We start from the raw sequence: 20,035 nt of genomic DNA on the forward strand, positions 1-20,035 counted from the left end.
TATTTTTCCATGAAGAAAATGAGCATTAAATACATCGCTTACATAAAATATCAAAATATAAAGGTGATAAATCTAGCAAACTCTCTTGTATGTCTTGTATGTCAACAATTTACGGTCTAGTTACAGATTAGTGAATAAACACTTAAATTAGATTTTGAAATATTTTGTTAGACCTAATTTAATCTTTGAAAAATGTAAAAATTACAAAATAATATTTATTTTTTAAAAATATATTAATCTCTCTATTAAAAGATTTATATTTAATTTAACAGAATTATATTTCTATAAGATATTAATTAATCAAGGTGAGATATGTAATTTTCATCATACAAGCTAATTGTCATAAAGTTTATTAAAAAAAGAAAATTAATTTCTTGAAATATTTATTAGTGTCAAAATTTAGAGATCAATTTGACTTAAAAATAAGTGTTTTTGAAAATTATATTTTTTAATAATTATTTGCTTAGATCTTAACATGCCCCATAAAAAAAGGATTATTCTTTAATGACTTTAACGTTTTTAAAGATAAATTTAGATTGATACAAGTTTTCCAGTTACCATTTTAGATATCTACTCTATATTAAAAGTTTCCAAGCCCAACTCCTGTTCCTATTTGGTGGGATAAAGTAGTTGGTTTATGGATTTTTTTTATAACTACTAGAACACAAAACCAATGATATAATAATTAATACATATATAAGATTTATATAACAAATTAAATTGTTAACATATTTTAGTATTATTGTGCTCTTATGTTAACCCACTATGCATTAATATTTGACATTTAATATCTAATTGATGACAAAGTTCGTCCGTAGAAGATTCTTAAACTGTTGTATTATTTTTTAACATGTATTTTTAAAAATATATAAAAAATGCATGATTACATTTTTTTATTTTAAAATATGTGTAATTTTAAGTAAATACGCTCCTCTTGTCTTTTTTTCTTTCTATATAGATTATCATTTATTTTATCCAAATACTAAGAGCTTATGTGTAATTTTAAGTAAATATGTTAACCCACTATGCATTAATATTTGACATTTAATATTTAGGCTTTTTTATTAAATTATTACATATTTAAAAATTAATTCTTAAAATAAAATTTCTTTGTAAATGAATCTCTGTCTAGTCTATTTTTTGTCAAATCAGTATTATTATTGATAATGCACTAACAATAGTCTTATTTTTATTATTTTTTAATATTCTATCAGTCACCTTAATCTGATACTACTCCACTAAGTGACACATGGGAACTAAAAATAAAAAAAAATTAAATAATAATAATATCAGAACAAGTTGAACGAGACAAAACACATGTCAACAACGCAACGATAGATATTTGAAATGGACAGTCATGGATGAAGCGTGTCATGTGTCAAGATTATAAGTGTATCAGGACTGACACAGCAACTAAGCTATTGTCGCATCTTGGGTGATACTAGATGCGATCTTGACATGTGACATATTAAGAATCGATGTCGCGCACAGCTTCTTCTTTTCCCTCTCAATCAGTATTCCTCTATTAATGTCGGCTTCCAAGAAATGTTTAAGCAATTTTGAAAAAAATTTCCTAAAAAATTTGTTTTTCATCTGTATTATTGTCTGAAAAATTGGAAGGTAAAAATTAATTTGTAAAATTAGTGATATTTTGTTGAGTTGCATTTGACAAAAAATAACTGCTTTAAATCTCAATTTTAGGATCTTTGGTGGTGAACTGGAATAATTATTTTTACTGCATCCAAGGTTAGTGATAAATATAAACGCAATTTTATGTTTTTTATTTAATTTTTTACTGGTTTTTAGTATTTATTTTGTATTTATTAGGAAACTTTTGAATATTTATATATATAAATACTGTACACGTGCTTGGGACCTTAAAATAAAGAAAATTAGTTTCTAAACTATAATTTATAGATATATTTTATTTTGATGAATGTAATTGATATATTTGTTAATTTGTTATGGAAAAATTATATATAAAAGTTGATTGATATTAAAAAATTAATGAATGTATAAATAATGAAATTATATATTAGTTGATATATGTAATATTATGTTTAGGAACTCAAAAAAATATAAATGTTATGATAGTAAAAATATAATAAAATATATAAATTTAGTTAAATCATAAAATATTAAATTCAAAATACATAATTAGTCATATTTATAAGATAATAAGATAATTATATTTAGAAATAAATTTGTTATTAAATAAAAAGTATGAAAAATTATATTATTAGTATTGATTAATAGAAACAGTTAACTAAAAGAATAAAATATATAAATATAATAATTTGAAATGTACATAAATTAAATATATTAGGTTGTAATAAAGTTAAATAAAAAACATGTTTTTGATTTAATATAAATAAAGTAGCAGAAGTGAAATAAATTTATAAAATTTAAATTTTTAAAATTAAATAAAGTAAGAATGTAGTTATTGCATAATTTTTTAAATTGTTATAGAGTAAAATAGAATATAGATTGATATTTTAATAAAACTAAAATTAATAACACTATCATTACAATTTATATAATAAGTATAACATGAAAAGTTGTTGTTAATACTTTGATGCATAATTATTATTTTAAAAGTGTTCATTAAAATTTAATATATAAATATATGATAGAACTTTGTATTGATATTTTATGTGAAACGTAAAAATCAATAAAAATTCAAACTTAGAATTGTTATATTGTTATCAATTTTTATAATAAATTTAGGTTATATAATTGGCATTATATATTTTTAAAATTTATATTTTGTTAAATTGAATTTAAAATTTGTATTATTAGTAATTTAACAACTTGTATAAATTAATAATTTTTTTAATGTGTTTATAATGACATAATAATACAAATAAATATTTTTTATTTTTTAGATGGCTTTATCTTCATCTAAAGGTGTAATAATTAATTATAGATCCATTTTTGTTGTATTTTCAAAATATACATGTCTCTGAACACATTTGAAATGAGCGAGAGCATTAAATGTTGAAAGTCAGGGACTTTCAGTTCATACCAGCTAGCATAGACGGTGTTCCAACAGAAATTGTACCTCATTTGGAGATGACTGGCTTTGTTGGAGTTGCTTAACTTGCTAACTTTTCATTGGATACATCTTGTGACTGAATACAATAACTCTCAGCAGACACAATATAATAATAGTAATATATATATTTTTAATTTTTTAGATGGCTTTATCTTCATCTAAAGATGTGATAATTAATTCTAGATCCATCTTTGTTTTATTTTCAAAATATACATGTCTCTGAACACATTTGGAATGAGCAAGAGCATTAAATGTTGAAAGTCAGCAACTTTGAGTTCATATCAGCTAGCATAGACGGTGTTCCAGCAGAGATTGTACCTGATTTGGAGATGACTGGCTTTGTTGGACTTGCTCAGCTTGCTAACTTTTCATTGGATACACCTTGCGACTAAATACAATAACTCTAAGCAGACACAATATCTGCATATACTTCAATTGCACTTCGTTGATTTTGTTGTAGAAAAGCACTTAACATGCAATCAATATATTTGTTATTACATATATTTATAATTGTATATTGTCTAACAATCGAGTCTACTAAAAATCATGAAACCAATTAAGATATAATCTGACTAATAGACAATTTCAGTTTTGCATGACTTTTTCTTTTCAATATCTCTAAACTTATTCCTTCTTCAATCTTAATTATTTTATTATTTTCTTCAAATATAACACCTTCATTACTTGAAAATATTCGACCATTTCAATACACAATGATCACAAAATCAGTTATCTTACGTCACCAAATTATACTACTCAATTAGAACATATATATATTTATTTAATTATTAATAACAAATGACCTCATTCATATTTCAATTACAACTACAAAATTTTACACATTTTTTTACATTTTAATAATTGATTATGCTTCATTCAATTATATTAATCATTTTTTTAATTTTTTAAAAATTTTTAAAACTTCCATATTTATTTGTTACATAATATATAATAACTTATTACCTACTTGTGCATCCTAATATACATAATTTCTACAAATATTCTTCTCAAATGCTATTAAATAAGAAATTAATATTTCTACATTTAATTAATAACAACATTTACAATACAGTGGGCTCCCTATTACAAAATTTACACTTTACATGTTTACCACAATTTTTCCCCTAATTTTGTTCCATAAATCAATTATAATTGAATATAAAAATACATACCTACCAACAAATTTACATAAATATTATATTAAATATATTTAAAACTTACAATTATTTTACCAATTATAAATAATAAATTATTACAAATTAATGTAAATTTTATACTAAATTTTTACACTATTAATACCAAAATATTATAAAATTAATAAAAAAATTTACTAACCTCAAATATATATTCTCCCACTTCTCCAATATGGATTGTAATTTCGGAACCTTCACTCTCTCTCTCTCTCTCTATATATATATATATAGCAAGTGAAAATGAATAATAATCACTACACATTAAGAAATCAATGGATAAAAAAATTAATCATGCCACATGTCAGGACAACAACAGTATAATCCCAATCAAAGCGATAAAGTTGACTCATATTAACCACAAACAATGTTATCGACTTATCGTTCACTTATGTTCAATACTACTACCTTCTCGACACGTGTCACTAGGTGGACGAGTATTGATCAAATGTAGTCAATAAAGTGTAAAATAATAATTATCATCCCCTTTTTTTCAATATTATTTTTTTTTCAGTCGATTTTTTATGTCCACGTGTCACTTGTTGGAGTAGTACCAAATCAAGGTGGCCGATAGAGTATTAAAAAATAATAAAATTAAGACTATCGTTGGTGCATGATCGATATTGGTTATGATATGGCAAAAAATTACACTAAACCGGGAATTAGTTTTAAAAAAATATTAGTTTGAAAATTAGTTTTTAAATATGCTAATTAAATAAAAAAACTTAATATCTAATTGATGACAAAGCTCGAACTAGAAGATTTTTAAACAGTTGTATTATTTTTTAACATATATTTTTAAAAATATATAAAAAATGTATTATTACACTTTTATTTATTTTTTTATTGTAGAATATTTGTAATTTTAAGTAAATACGCTCCCTCTTGTCTTTTTTTTTCTTTTTATATAAATTATCATTTATTTTATCCAAATACTAAGGGCTTATGATAAATTGGAAATATGATGTTATTTTAAAAGATCATGACCCTGAACTTTATTGAAAACTTGATATATTTTGAAAAATAAAAAATATATAAATTAATTTTTGAAGAGAAAAGTTTCGATATTTTTTTATTTTTAGTGTGATTTGATCTTTTGATTAATGATTTTATAATAAAAAATTTAATCAATTTAATTTATAAAAAATTTGAGTGAAATAAAAAATATAAATTCTAAGTAAGAAATTGGACTGAAATATTTTTTTTATCTTAAAAAACATTTATTTTAGTTATTTTTTAAATAGTAGTTTTTTAAAATTTTAAGGTAGAATTATTTTTAAAATTTACCCTTAAAATAAATATTAATTTAGAGTTTATTATTTATTTATTTATTACATAAATAAAAATTAAAATTAGTATAATAAGATATTTTATAATATTTTTATTAAAATAAAATAATTAAATGTACTTTTAAATTTTTGTGTTACAATATCAACTATTTTTAAGAGATGAAAGAAGTATTTTTTTTATTTAATATTATATTTAAATGTGTTAATAATAAAGTGAAGACAATAAAAAAAGAAAAAATTTAATATATATATATATATATTAATTGATTCTATATATTAAAAAAAATATTTTGACAAAGGTGGGAGAGAGGACCCGAGGAAGGATTTGAAGACGGGGAAAGTTTTGGGTTTTTAGTTTTTATTTATTAAATCATAAAAAAATTACATAACATATAATATATTTTTTTATTAAGGAAACGTACGATAATGAAATTTAAAATTGTACAATTATTCATAACTATTTAATATAATTTAATTATTTTTAATTTTTACAATAAATTAACTAAATAAATAAAATTTAGTTCAACTCATTTGAATAACATATATATTTTTATTTTATTTTATATCCGTAAAAAGGTAGGATTAATTTTTATATATAATATTTAAAAATAATATATACTTAAAATATAATTTTTTTAAAAAAATTGTAAAAATATGAGGTTAAAAAAAAAGAACAAAAGTTATTAAAAAAATTTATTAATAATTTTTTATAATATTAAAAAGTTATAAAATTTAAAAGCTACCGATAACAATATTTAAAATAATAATAAAATATTTAAAAATGACTAAATATCGTCCTGATGATTTTTGACTAAAAATCACTTCTGGAGATTTTTGAAAAAATTTATATTTTAATAATTTTTCCAAAAAAAATACATATTTATGTAATTTTAAAAAATCATGGAAAAAAACAAGAGCAAAGCAAAGAGAGAAGCATAATTTAAGAATAGCTTAATTTATGTTTTAATTTTTTTTATATTTTTAAAAATAAAATATAATACAAAACAGCATCATGAGTAAAAATAATTTCTTCTTATATTCATTTTTTTTTCAGTCATGAGTAAAAAGCACGATCAAGAAAAGAAAACAAAGCAAATGCGTCAGCAACGTTGAACGGGTTAAAAATCCGCGAGTTGTAGAAACAAAAGAGGTTCATTGAACCTGGACACACCCGATTACGCTCTATTTATACCCATGCCGCCACACCACACCACACAACCCAATCTTTTGAAAAAACTAGCTTCCATTTTACATTTGTTACTTCCAAATATATAATTTCTTATATTTAGAAATTTTTTCATTTTAATTTAATTTGAGAACCGTTTCATGGCGCCGACGATGATGGCCGTGATCGGCATCGGCGGGAAGCAAGGGAACAAAAAGCCGGTGCCTGAGAGCGAGCTGAAGAAGAGGAACGAGGAGCTCGAGAAGGAGCTTAGAGAGAGCAGGGAGAGAGAGGAGCAGATGAAGCGGGAACTGCAAAACGCGTGGCAAAGGCTGCGCGTGGCGGAGGAAGCCGAGGAGAGGCTCTGCTCGCAGCTCGGAGAGCTAGAAGCGGAATCCGTTCACCAGGCGCGTGACTACCACGCCCGAATCGTTTCCCTTATGGACCAGCTCTCTCGCGCGCAGAACCTCCTCCTCAAAGCTGGCACTCCCTCCATTTCACTTCGTTCCTCCTCTTCATGATATATATGGTTTTTCCGAAGAAAATCATTGTAATAAATTTTGGCATTTACATCTCAGAATCGTTGTTTATTGTTTAGATGTATCATATGATGATGATGGTGATCCATATTGGCGTGGATCGAATCTCTGTTACTCTGTAAAAATTTTGGTGAATGGTTGAGAATAGTTTGATTGCTTTTAGAGTTTCGAGACGTTAATGCTGGTAGTGATTCCGTTCTGCAAGTGTGTAGTTGTAATCACTAAAAAATTTGTAAACGCAGATCCAGAGTAGGAGCTTCGATTTATAAATATTCAAATGTGAATCTATACACGTCATAGAATTTTCTTGTGCCTGCATAACTGAACTGCTTCGTTTTCAAATGTGAAGGTCAACATATTTATTTGATTAGCCAATTAGAATGTAACGTGATTCGTAGTCTGTTATTTTTTCTTGTCCGTGAAATGGGAAAACGAGAGCTTTGACATTAACGAGTTTTGAAAATGTTCAGATCTCAATTTCAAAAGTAAGGACTGAGGAGGAACGCTACAGGGATGTTTCAACACGAAACTCTCTGAAAATTAAGAAATGTTCAACGTGTCAATATGCTTTTTCGATTAAAAACAAACAGCCAGTTGAAATCAAAACCTAATTCAAACCGGTGAACTTGGTTCGTTTTTTTTTTTTTAAATTTTTTTAACTAGCTAATAATGTTTTTTAAAATAATAATAAAGTGTTTTTAAAATACTAAAAACACGTCATTAGTGATTTTTTATGGCTATTAACACAGTTTTTCTCAAAATATTATATTTGGATAATTTTTCTTTTTTTTCCTATAAAAAAAAGGCGAAAGATGCTTCGTCACGAAATGATACGGAACAAAAATATGGTAATCTATACCAAATAAATATTGGATGATCTCATTTTCCAACGTGTCTTTTAGTCTGAAGATTCGCGAATTAACAAGAGAATAGGGGCAAAGCCCAACTATGTCGGAATTTTAACGAATCAGGAGATGAAACGTGGCAAAGATTCCTACTCGTGTGGGTGTGTGTATGATGATTGATGATGGGTGGTGTTCCCTACCCGAAGGAGGACCACACAAAGGCGACGAAAATTCAAAATAAGAATTGAAATTTGAGAGTGGAGAATTGGTCCACCATCGTATTCGTAGCCACTGTCACCGGTGAGAAATGCGTGAAAGTGTGAAAGTGTAATGGCAATCAATCAATTCTCCGCCCCTATCTTATTTATCTTTTTATCTCTTTTTTCTTTTTGGTTTAGACTTTTTAGCATTTTTTTCAAATAAACAAATAATTTTTTATTTGAATTGTATTATAATATTATTTTATTAAAATTTCAAGGTGAAACTATTTTTATTTGCTCCCTCGGAATGCAATGCAACTTACGTAAATAGGTATTAATTTCATTATATGAAATAAACTGTTTCACTTAACCTAAATCCCTCAACACGCAACAAGCTACCTTGTTAGATTGTCAAAACTACAAAACCACTTTGAAAATTCTAACATGGTGTATGCTTCTTCGATGGGCACGCGTCGAATCTGTCTCGCCGTTGAAATATCTTTCTATAGATCGCGAGAGGTAAAGATGTAAGAGATAATTGGATAAAACTCGTTTCTACCTTTTTCAAATCTCAAATCAGCCAATAAGATCTCAGCCGAATAAATGAGAGCTTCCATTCTCGTTTACTGGTAGAGATATCTGTATGTAACTTTCATATATTAAAATAGAGTAAACTCAAAAAGACGTTAATTATTTGATAAAATTATTATTTTTAATTAGTGACGTGTATTTTTCAAAATTAAAGCTTTTTGAATTATATTTTTATATAATAATTGTTTCATTATTTTTATAAATTTATAATTTTATATTTATTTTTACTTGATGTTTTAGTATTTAATTTTCTCGTAATTTTTATATTTAGGATAAGTACTATAATTAATAATTTTATAATTATTTATAAAAACACAAAATTTCATTTTTAATCGTGTGTATATATATACACATTACCCGAACTATTTACTAATTATTTTGAAAGGAAAAATAAATAATTTTTTAAACAAATGTGATAACTAACCTTTTTAAGTGAGTTAGAGCTAACCTATGGACTAACTAATTTTAAAAAAATTATTAATTATAAAATTTCTTTAAATATTATTTTATAATTTTATTTGAGTATTAATCATAAAATTTGTCATATTTTAATTTTTTTTATACTATTATATTTTATTAATTTAATTTTATAAAATTATCTTAAAAACATCACATGTTTAATAAATATGTTTAAAGTCATAATAGAGATACAAAATCAATCAAACAAATAATATTAGTTAAATTCATTAAGTCATTTATTATCAAACTATTAAAATATTCAAAATAATTTATTTAAATAAAATTTAATGTGTTAGAAAATATAAATATAATATTATTGTCGTGAAAATTATAGATACATAATACTTAATATTACCAAATTTATGAATACAAAAAAGTAATTTATGAACTTAACAAAAATTAATGAATATTTAAAATTTTAAAATTTGACTTATCTTAATTTAATATAATTTATTTTTAAAGTAAAATAATTTGATTAGACAGAATTGATAAAAAAAGATTTTTAAAATACATTTTTATATTTAAAATATAATTTAAATAAAATAATTTAATAAAAATAATAAACAAACACATATATCTTTTATTAAAAAATATTTATTAATTATTCTACAAAAGATGTATTTATTTATTTATTTTTATAAAATTATTTTAATAAAATTGCGTGTTAAATGAATATTTTTAAAGTCACAATAAAAATATAAAACTAACAATTAAAAAAAAACGGTAGCTTTGTGAAGTCATATATTATGAAAATACTTGAAATAATTTAAATTAATAAATATTTATAATTTTAAATTTTAGTTGATCTTAGATTGATAATTTTTTATTTTTAAAATATATTTTTATTAATTTTAAATAAAATATTAATAAAAATAATAAATAATATACGTGTCTTTTATTTAAAAAAATAATATAATATTTATTAATTACTTTTTAAAAAATATAGACTAATTCATTTTTGACTCTAATCCTAACTCACATTTTGTTTATATATTAAGACTTAGGGTGAGAGTAAACTCACTATATATATATAGAGCTTAAAAAAAAGGTTTGGAGTCAAATTGACATCTTTAGGTCTCAATGAGAAAGTTTTATAACATGTCAACTTATAAATAGACAACGAAACAGTAAATCCATTCAAATATTTAATAATTACTTATCACTTTACATTGTATGTTACAATCTTTATCCCAATTATCACTGGTAGACGTAAACTTTTTTAATATTACAGCTAGAAAAAACTTGTTTAAACTTATACAAGATATTATATCTCTTTACCAACTTATTTTTTAATTGACAAATGCTAGTAGCCAAAGTTTTTTTAAGTTATTATTAATATTTTTTATCGTAATTTTAATAAATTGAAAAATGATCAAACTACACGAAGACAAAGTTATATTCACTTTTACATTATTAATAATTTAATATAACATTATATTCTCAATATTTTTATTTTATTTTTAACCACAATTTTCAATATTACACATAAATATGAAAAAGCATAAGTTTAAATTGTTTTAACTTAAGAAAAATAAATAGGAATATGTTTGAAAGATAAAAATAAAATATTATTACACCTCACCTATACATTTTTTAAGGTCCTTGTCCTTTGGAGCAGGGACTATGGGTACCTTGTCCATTTGCACAAGCGAAGGGTCACGCTTGCACATGACTCATGAGAGTGAGGCCATGGAGTGTCAAATCTTAATGCTACAAAGGCCCACATGAAAATGGCGTCCAAGCATTTGGCAAAAACACTGATTAACATTAGCATATCACAATAATGCTATTTCTCTGATTAAAGTTGCAACTTGCAATTTGCAAAGTCCCGTCTCAGTTTTAGTGAGTGTGAGTGAGAGGGAGCAGGTACAGCTTTCGTTTTTATATACACAGTTTTTTTTCTTTTTCAAAACAACATATAACTACACATGTTAAAGAATTTTAAAGCAGCAATTTTTTTTAATTAACGATTATAAATTTTAATACTATCAATTATTCAATCTTATGATATTTTATAATTTATAAAAAGTTTGTGTAATTTTTTATTGTGTATTATTTTGTACACATTAAAAAAATCGTTATATAAATGTCAAAGAGGGGAATCATATCTAACCCATGCCAAATGTCCAAACTAGACCGCTTTTAACCTTTTTGAGACCCTAGGCAAAATAGGGAATTAGGACCCTTTAAAAAATTTATAAAATGTAATAAATAAAATAAAAGTATATATTAATAATTTTATTAAAATAATACGTTTTTTTTAAGGAGTTATAATTTTTTCTAATAAAATTATAAAAAAAATATTTTTCATTCAAAGAACTTCTATGTTATAATTAACTACAAAAATACAAAAAAATCATAAAAAATAGGTTCTACAAGTATTTCGAGATACAAAATTATTAATAATAACATTAACATTAATATTTTTTAAAAATTCTTTATCAATTGATAAAATTGTGAGACTATTTAATAGTTCTTGTGACATTGATAACTTTAGGTATGTTTTTATTAACTTTAACTCTAAAAAACTTCTTTCAGTTGATGATATAATCACCGGGACCGTAAAATAAATTCTATAAGTGATTAAAACATTTAGATAATAATCTGCAAATTTGACAAACTCAATAATTGTTTAATTTTTTTGAAAAAAACTAAAATTTTTCATGAGCTTTAATGTTAAGAATAGTAAAATTTTGGAATTAAATAAAGTTTTGAGTTTACAGAAGTCAATGAGTCGAACGTTTATAGCAAGTGAGATGCGAAGAATTAAAAGATCTTTTTATTTTTTCTATTTTTTTCAACTGCAAACTATAAGAGCTAAAAAAATTTTTCAAGTAAAAATAGAACACAATTTTTACTTTAAGCCCTCTTTTAAGCTTGGGTCCTAAGCGATCGCACCTCTAAACTACTTTTAAAACTAAGCCTGTGCCCAAAGTTAACATCACATGCTGCAAAGGAGAGTTACTTACGTGCTATTAGCATGCTAAATTTGCTTAATTTCTAAGGTAAAAAAAAGATGCATTTTAAGGTTCTTTCAGAAAAGTTTAAGTATAAGTAAGTTTAAATAGAAGCTAGTTAATGTAAATACGCATTTATTTTTCACTTCATATTTCCATCATTGCAAAATTTAGAGGATTTCGCTGTCTATTTGGCTATAGTTTGTTTGGGATTACTCTAATTGTTTTGTTTTGGTATTTGACGTGTTTGTCTTCATGCGATCTCCAGCTTAAAATGAGTCAAAAGTCATGAATTTGTAGCTTTACAAGCTAGCTGAGCTGAGTTAAAAATTATAAAGTTTGTATTTATAAAAGTAGTTTATAAAATTAACTTTTTTTGATAAATTAGTTGTGTAACTAACTGATTTGTAAAGGATATGTAATATTATATTAATGTAATATTAAAATTATTTATTTATTTATTTATTTATTTTATTTATTTGCAATTAATTAATTAAATACTCATATAGAAAAATAAAATTTATCTTAGTATATGTTTGAATATAAAATATTCTAAGTCATATATATTTTTAATATAAAATATATTTAGATAAAAGAGATAATGGAGTATATGAAAAAGAAATAAAAAAAATGAGACTATTGTGAAGATAAAAAAAAAAAACAACAAAAGATAATAAAAATAATGTATACATGAGGTTTTAATTATGAATGGTTAGTTGAAAAAATAAAAATGTAATAAAAATATTGGTAATAAATTTTTAAAAGTTAAACGCTGTTTTAACTAGCATTTAAGAAGTTAGCTTTCAGAAATAAAAAGTTCTTTTTATTTTGTATGTATCAAATAACTCTACAAATTCTTAAATAAGTTACAAGTTACGTTTATTAAACATAACTTTAATTTTAAACTTTTAATTAATCAATTAAACGGTCAAAATATAAAAGAAATTTTTAATGTTAAAGAAGTTTTTAAGCAATTATAATAATGTGAATTTTTATGAAATATAAAAAATGTGCTAACAGTAGAAAAATGTGTCTTAAAGAATGAGTTAAACATAAGATGTATTGGCGAGAATAAATAGAAAATAGCTTTTAGACATTAAAGTTTTGTATAAAAAAATTTGGAAGGGTTGATACGTAAAACAAAATGTTATATTTGATAAATTAGAGGTTAAGGCCTAAACTTATCTCTTTAAGCTGTGAGAAAAATGTTAAGTCCTTACGTGTTATTTAAATTTGTAGGCTTTTCTATTGAAACACATACCCTCTCCATTTGTTAAATCCACCAGAAATTTTTTTTACCAAGAAAAAGAATAATTTTTAAAACAATTTGAAGTTAAAAAGTAGTAAAATTTTACTAAAAATTATAACATTTAATGTTACTGTTGCATTGAGTTCAATATTACCTTGTTATTGTAATAAGAAGTTATTATATATAAATTTTTATTATATATATATATATATTCTTAAACAAAAATTATTTTAAAAAAACATGAATATATTAGGAGATTGGAAAATCCGGAGCAAAGGTTAGAAAGAGAAACTAGAGAGACACAGTGGGGTATACAATCCCCAAACAAGGGATAATGTTCGTAGATACAGCATCCTTGCATCCCACAACTTGTGACTACAGTTTGCACAAAGGTGGTCCTACCTTAAGATATGTCATATGCTTATTCAAGACTGACCATTGCTCATGCCAGAGATTTTTATGGTCATCTAAGCCTACCATTGACATGTTGTTGGTAAAATTAGCCTTATAATCAATTTCAAGAATGACTTGTCCGAAGCTCAAATTTCATTTTCGAGCTATCTAGAGACTCTAACAAGCTTCTCAACATTTTGCTTGAAACACATTACGGCATACCAGTTTATGGGTATGTCTTTTCACCCTTGACTCTGATGATCTTTTATCAAACCATTTAAGTTTGTGTTTAATTTAGCTGATTTAAAGAAATAATTGTTTTTTTTTTCCAATTTCTTGAAATAATTTGTGAAGAGTAAATAATTATTTTCTCCCAATTGAAGCATTTCCAAACTTATATTAAATTTTAATATATCAACATTCTGATTAAAGCTGACGCATAATAATTTAAATACTATAAGATAACAACTATTGTCCTGCATAGTCATATCCTAGCTAATATATTTTTGGATTGTGGTTAATTATGTTGGTGTATGATTACGATATTGTGATTCTCTCACAAGAGCTGGAAAATAACCTGAACTTAAAATGCAAATATTGCCAATATCGTGGTTATTATGTTCTCACTCAACCACAAGATGTTTGCAATTTATGTATAATGCAAACACGCAACTATTAGAGTAATGATAAATATACAATAAACTTTTACAATATTTTTATTTCTCTTGCACATTATTTATCTTATTTATTATGCTTTGATTTTTTGTATCTCTCTCAAATTATACAATTTTTTTTCATAAAAAATTATTAGAGTATCATTGCTCATTGTCATAGTTCACTTAGTATGCTAAGACGTAAGAAGTATCTTTCATTTATCTAAGTGATTTTATAAGCCTATTTTGACGTCAACACTGTATGGTGTGAGAATACATGATTAAATACGTCATGTCTCTCGCTGGGGTAGAATAAAAAAACAAGATAAAATTCTGTACCACACTTCAAAAATATACTAGCAAGGATCTAAGAACATCTGAAGAAAAAATCTGAAAATAATGTTATATCAAATCGTGGCATACTAAGTAAATTGTTCAAGATGAAATGCTTTGGTATCATATTCAATTTGGTACCGTCAAATGTTGTGATATAAATGGTTATTTCAGTTTGAAATGGTTAACTGTATCATTTGTTATAATTAGTTAAATCAGTTTGATAAATAATTAGTAAATTTATGGTCAGTGAAATATCAAACTTTTAAAACAGTTTAAGTAATTGATAAAGCATGTTTGAGAATTCAAAACTTTGAATTTTTACTGACCATTATGCTATAAAATTTTGCTTACGACACAGAGAATAGAAGACCAATAATCCTTATTATCTCATTTTTCTAAATTCTATTACACGCAAAACAAAAAAAACACAACACAAAAGCTATTATTGTATATATATATTTAACATTTTTCTATTCAGCAATTATGCGTATTCAATAGTAAACGACAAATAACAGAGTTTTTAATCTTGTGCATTACCAATCAAATAGCCAATATAACAAAAAAAAATGCTTTGATGATGACCGAAACATTTGGGCTGTTCCTTACGACCATTTTTTGTCATATTTTCCGCCCGTCAAATATAAATATAAGATTAAATCTTCTCGACACTCAAACCATTGATCTTTCCGGAAAAATCACAATTAACGAATCAATCGACCCAACCCAGTAAACAAGGAACTGACATGCAAAATGCAAGATTCACCTCCACAAATGATTCAAGTACTATCGTTCAAAACAAGACATTCCAGCTAATATCGGTGGAAGTCTTCTTCTTTCGTTCAGATTATCATGACCAATGTGGAACCATTGATTGGGTAGATCATTGATAGAATTAATGCAATAAGTCGATGACAATTCCTCTGCAAGGAAGCAATTTTTCTTATTTTGAAGTTAACAAATTCATGCTCCAGAATCTACTTTCAAGCCATTTACGTTTCATGGCAACTGAAATAACTGATTAATTAACCCAAGTTTACCAAGTAGACTGCAATAATGGAACAAAATGCATAAGAAACAAAAATGCAAAATTCATTTGCAACACAAATTTCCTAGTATCCATTTTCAATGGCTTTCAACAACTAAAAGTTCGAAGGCAGCAAACTCTATTCATATCAGTCAATTCCGGCTTCCTCGCTTCTCTCTCAAATCCGGGTCCCTGAAACCAGATTTCAGTATTTAAGAGTATGAAAAATTAGGTACATGGTACTATGACAACACATAAAGCAGAACTCCTACCTTTGGATGTGATCAAGAATCAAAAGCCTGGGTCCAGGAGGAATCCTCACATCTCTGAGAGCACTGAAACACATTATAGAGAAAAAAATGACTTACACTCCTACACATGTTAAACAAAATACATGATGATAAGAAAAACCTGACACAAAAAATTTAACATCCTACCTGTCTGTAAGCAAAGGCAAAGTGTTGTCCGTTAACAAGCCCTTCTTAAAATTCTTTTCATAATTCTGAAGACCAAGGTTGTGCAACATGTGTCTTGTTTTAGAATAGTGAATATCTTCAGCAGGTGGTTGAGAAAACTTTTGTCCTATCTGCATAAGTTGAATATATGTTATTTAGTTTATGGGACACCAAATTATAAACCTACATTACGCACAAAACATCCAGGGATCTAGGCAAGACAGAACAGTACCATTGGACACAAGGACCAATAAATCATGTCCAAAATATTAAAACCCTGGCTAATATTAGAAGCCCAACAAGGACTACACCAAGAAATTTGTTTATAAATTATATCAATAAACAGTTAGACACACTCACTGTGTTGCCAACATCCAGGGATCTAGGCAAGGACACTTCACTTGGACACAAGACCAATAAGTCATGTCCAAAATATTAAACCCTGGCTAATATTAGAAGCCAAACAGGGATTACACCAATAAATTTGTTTATAAATGATATCAATAAACAGTAAGACACACTTGCTGTGTTGCAAACATGGAAAGTCCAGCAATCATTGTTCCTTCATGCCTACCTGGAAAAGTCCACCTTGAACAAGTGCAAAGAAAAGTCCAGAAGTGACTGCATTTGCTGCTTGATTTGGTCCACCCATGCCGCTTACCAATGAAAACATGGCCCCAGAACCAAAAGCTGCCGCCATGCTGCAATAGATAATTCAATGAATTCTCAAAATCATTACTACTATACTGCCATAGGGAGTACATTGGTGGAAATAAGAAAATAGCAAAACAAAATACAGAGCAGAATATTACATAATAGGAATTAAGAAATGAACAACAGCTTCCATTGGGTATAAAATATTCAGTAAAATATGATCCCTATGCAATATAGGAGCAATTCATCTACTTTAATGGTCAATGAATGTTGGGCTGTTGGCCATATTTTCAGCACCCTGGTGTCAGTAAAACCTTCAAAGATGTATGGTTACCCTTTGATGTCTTTCAATTCAAATTGAAATTTCATAGAGATCACAAGTGAGAGCCACATCTTAAAATTAGAAATATTTTGTTACCACAAGTGTGTTGAAGTCGTGCTCTTTTTTACTTCTAATTTAATGTTTCTCTTTCATATTTTGAAGTTTTCAATAAATTTTAACAACTAGCAGTCTTTAAAAAAATGTGTTAGAGATTATGTTGCTAGCATTTCTCATCTCATAATATCTTCATGTATCTCATGATATTTTAGTTTATCGTAGATGAACTGTTAGCAGGGGCTTTTAGATTTCATTATATTTCCAATTTTTCCCCTACATAGTTTAGGGATAGTAGTCTTGTTCCATTATTGGTTATGGGCTTGTACTTGTAAAGTAGTACTAACCTAAGTATTTTAGTATAAATAGAACCATGGAGTCATTACTTTGTAATACATTATTACACATCATATCAATCATATTCAGTGTGTCTGTCTTCTCTTTTCCTCCTACCCTATTTAAATCCGTATAATTTCAACAGTAACAATCATGTATAAGGAATAAGATGTTTTGTATTGCAAATAACCACGAAGCCTTAGTTGTTGTTATTTTTATTTCTGAGAATTAATAGAGCTTGTGTGCTGTACTGATTTATCTTGGATGGTTATACAAACATTTTGAGAAACTACAGAATGCAGAAAAATGCACACACACACAAAAAAAAAAAATAAATAAATAAAGAGACCAATAAGAGATTATGATCATACTATTCATTTAACAATAAGTAAATTTTCACATGACCAATAGATATAAACAAGTTCTTATAAGTGTCCTTTGTTAGCTTATTATCAGCCAAACTTTCAAATTCACCATGTCTAGTTCTAGTTCCAAAGCAGGGACAAGCAAACCAAATCCAAAACTTAAAGAATTTGGAAAGTATCCAATTTGAAAGTTAAACATGTCAAACTAAGAAAATTTTCAGCTTTATATGGATGTGTTTGTATCTTATAATGGCAACACTAAACATAGTTGGTGATGGATAATTTGGGGAAAGAAAGTGGGAGCCGGGAGACCTTACATGAGTGAATTTTTTATTTTAAAATGTTTTACAATAAAATCTTTATTTATCTTACAGTAAGTCGTAGAACTATAGATCCTGCAGATAACATATAATGTAGCAGGAACGATGACAGTAAAAAAGGAAAACTACATATATCATATTCAATACTCTTATTTCATCACAGAAAACCTTTTCTTATACTGTTTCATTTTTACTTCGCTTAAATCTTCACAAGTATCTCCTTCTGAAAACATATTTATACAAAGAAATAAAGTTTCCCCTTTATTTCTAGTGATTCCACTAAAGTCATCAAGAATCCAACAGAGTATACAATTCAAAATATTTTAGGAAAAGAACAAGAAGAGCCATATTCAACTTTTTTTTGAGTTATGTAATTTACACTAATCTCAAGAAGGGTAGTCAACTAGACTAGTAATACAAGCCTTCATCATAGTGGAAACTGGTAATGTCAATTTCCTTCTATCTTTCAAACAAAAAATTCCTTCTCCTATTAAATTGAGGAACCAGAACGCAGAATTGAAACTTTTCATTTTGGTCCTAATCATAATACATAATTACATATTATACACCATGAACAATAGTGGTGTAATCAAACCAAGATTTTAAGGCAAGGTGGCTCAAAATGATTTCCAGTTATGATCCACTTACAACAGTACGTCACCGATATTTACATGAATAATAAGTCATATAGACCTTTGTATCCTCCTATAATCATTCAGGCTAGGGATCACAGTCACATAATGCATGTATTATATGAACTATTGTAGCAGCTTGAATTCAGACAAAAGAGGTGATTTGCTTTGTAGTCAAACTTGATCCAGGATACAAACACCTCAAAAAACAGGAAAATTGTATCACTTCAGTCACAAAGCACTAGAATAGCAGTTAATTGAGATAGTGAAACAAACAAAAAAGGTAGGTGATGAATTAAAAGCTAACCAACCTAGACTGAACATCTTCCTTGCCCCTTAACCTTTTCAATACACAGGAAATACCAGCATTCACTCCCGTCATCACAGCAAAGTTACGAGCTTGAATTAAAGGACCTCCAGAAAGAGCCTATAATAATAATAATAAAAATAAAAAAGACAAGCCAGTTACATAAATATAAAACCAAAAATAAACTATTGTAGATTTGCATAAGCGAGAAACCCTAAACCCTAAGATTTTATAGTTACATAAATTAAAATTACACTAATTGAAATAAATAAATAAAAGGACAGAGACACATAAGAGAAGAATGGTAAAGGACCTGAGCTTGCTTAAGAGAGGCCATGGCTTGAGGGTTGAGAGAGGCGTTAGGCGGAGGGGTGGGGAAAGTGGAGGAGGCGTCGGCGGTGAGGGTGCCCATGAAGGCGCCGATGGCAGCGCCTTGGGCGGCGCTGGTGGTGGTGACGACGGCGGCTTCGACGGGAAGAGACTGCTTGGAGAGCCAGAGTCTGAAGCCATTCTCTAACTCCTTGAAACGTGTTTGGAGTTGTTCAATGGGGTTTTGAAGTTGCTGAGGTAACCCTTTCGCCACCATCTTCCCTTGTTCCATTCCAAGTTCTCAATCTCTAGATATTTTGTTTCGATAACGTTGTT

General features: G+C 26.5%; 2 protein-coding genes across 2 annotated transcripts; one reads left to right on the forward strand and one right to left on the reverse strand.

The window, feature by feature from the left end:
• The first annotated feature begins 6,593 nt into the window (after positions 1-6,593).
• On the forward strand, positions 6,594-7,545 carry LOC113852709 (protein RESPONSE TO LOW SULFUR 2-like). The gene has a single exon (XM_027483055.1). The coding sequence runs from the start codon at positions 6,861-6,863 to the stop codon at positions 7,218-7,220; it is 360 nt and encodes a 119-aa protein (XP_027338856.1). The 5' UTR covers positions 6,594-6,860; the 3' UTR covers positions 7,221-7,545.
• Positions 7,546-15,572: 8,027 nt separating this feature from the next.
• LOC113846255 (chloroplastic import inner membrane translocase subunit HP30-2-like) lies at positions 15,573-20,035 on the reverse strand. Its single transcript, XM_027474311.1, has 6 exons — positions 19,704-20,035; positions 19,395-19,510; positions 16,975-17,101; positions 16,383-16,531; positions 16,218-16,280; positions 15,573-16,137 (listed from the first exon to the last, which is right to left on the reverse strand). Exons 1-6 carry the CDS (start codon positions 19,989-19,991, stop codon positions 16,098-16,100), a joined length of 783 nt encoding a protein of 260 aa, XP_027330112.1. The 5' UTR covers positions 19,992-20,035; the 3' UTR covers positions 15,573-16,097.

The sequence above is a fragment of the Abrus precatorius genome, unplaced genomic scaffold (assembly GCF_003935025.1).
Source record: "Abrus precatorius isolate BTA unplaced genomic scaffold, Abrus_2018 Scaffold10, whole genome shotgun sequence".
Lineage (NCBI taxonomy): Eukaryota > Viridiplantae > Streptophyta > Magnoliopsida > Fabales > Fabaceae > Abrus > Abrus precatorius.

Coding starts and splice junctions, on each gene's coding strand:
- LOC113852709 (XM_027483055.1), top strand. CDS start 6,861: ATGGCGCCGACGATGATGGCCGTGATCGGCATCGGCGGGAAGCAAGGG.
- LOC113846255 (XM_027474311.1), bottom strand. CDS start 19,991: ATGGAACAAGGGAAGATGGTGGCGAAAGGGTTACCTCAGCAACTTCAA. Junction 19,511..19,703: donor CCTCTCTTAAGCAAGCTCAG/GTCCTTTACCAT, acceptor TTATTATTATAG/GCTCTTTCTGGAGGTCCTTT. Junction 17,102..19,394: donor AAGGAAGATGTTCAGTCTAG/GTTGGTTAGCTT, acceptor TATCTATTGCAG/CATGGCGGCAGCTTTTGGTT.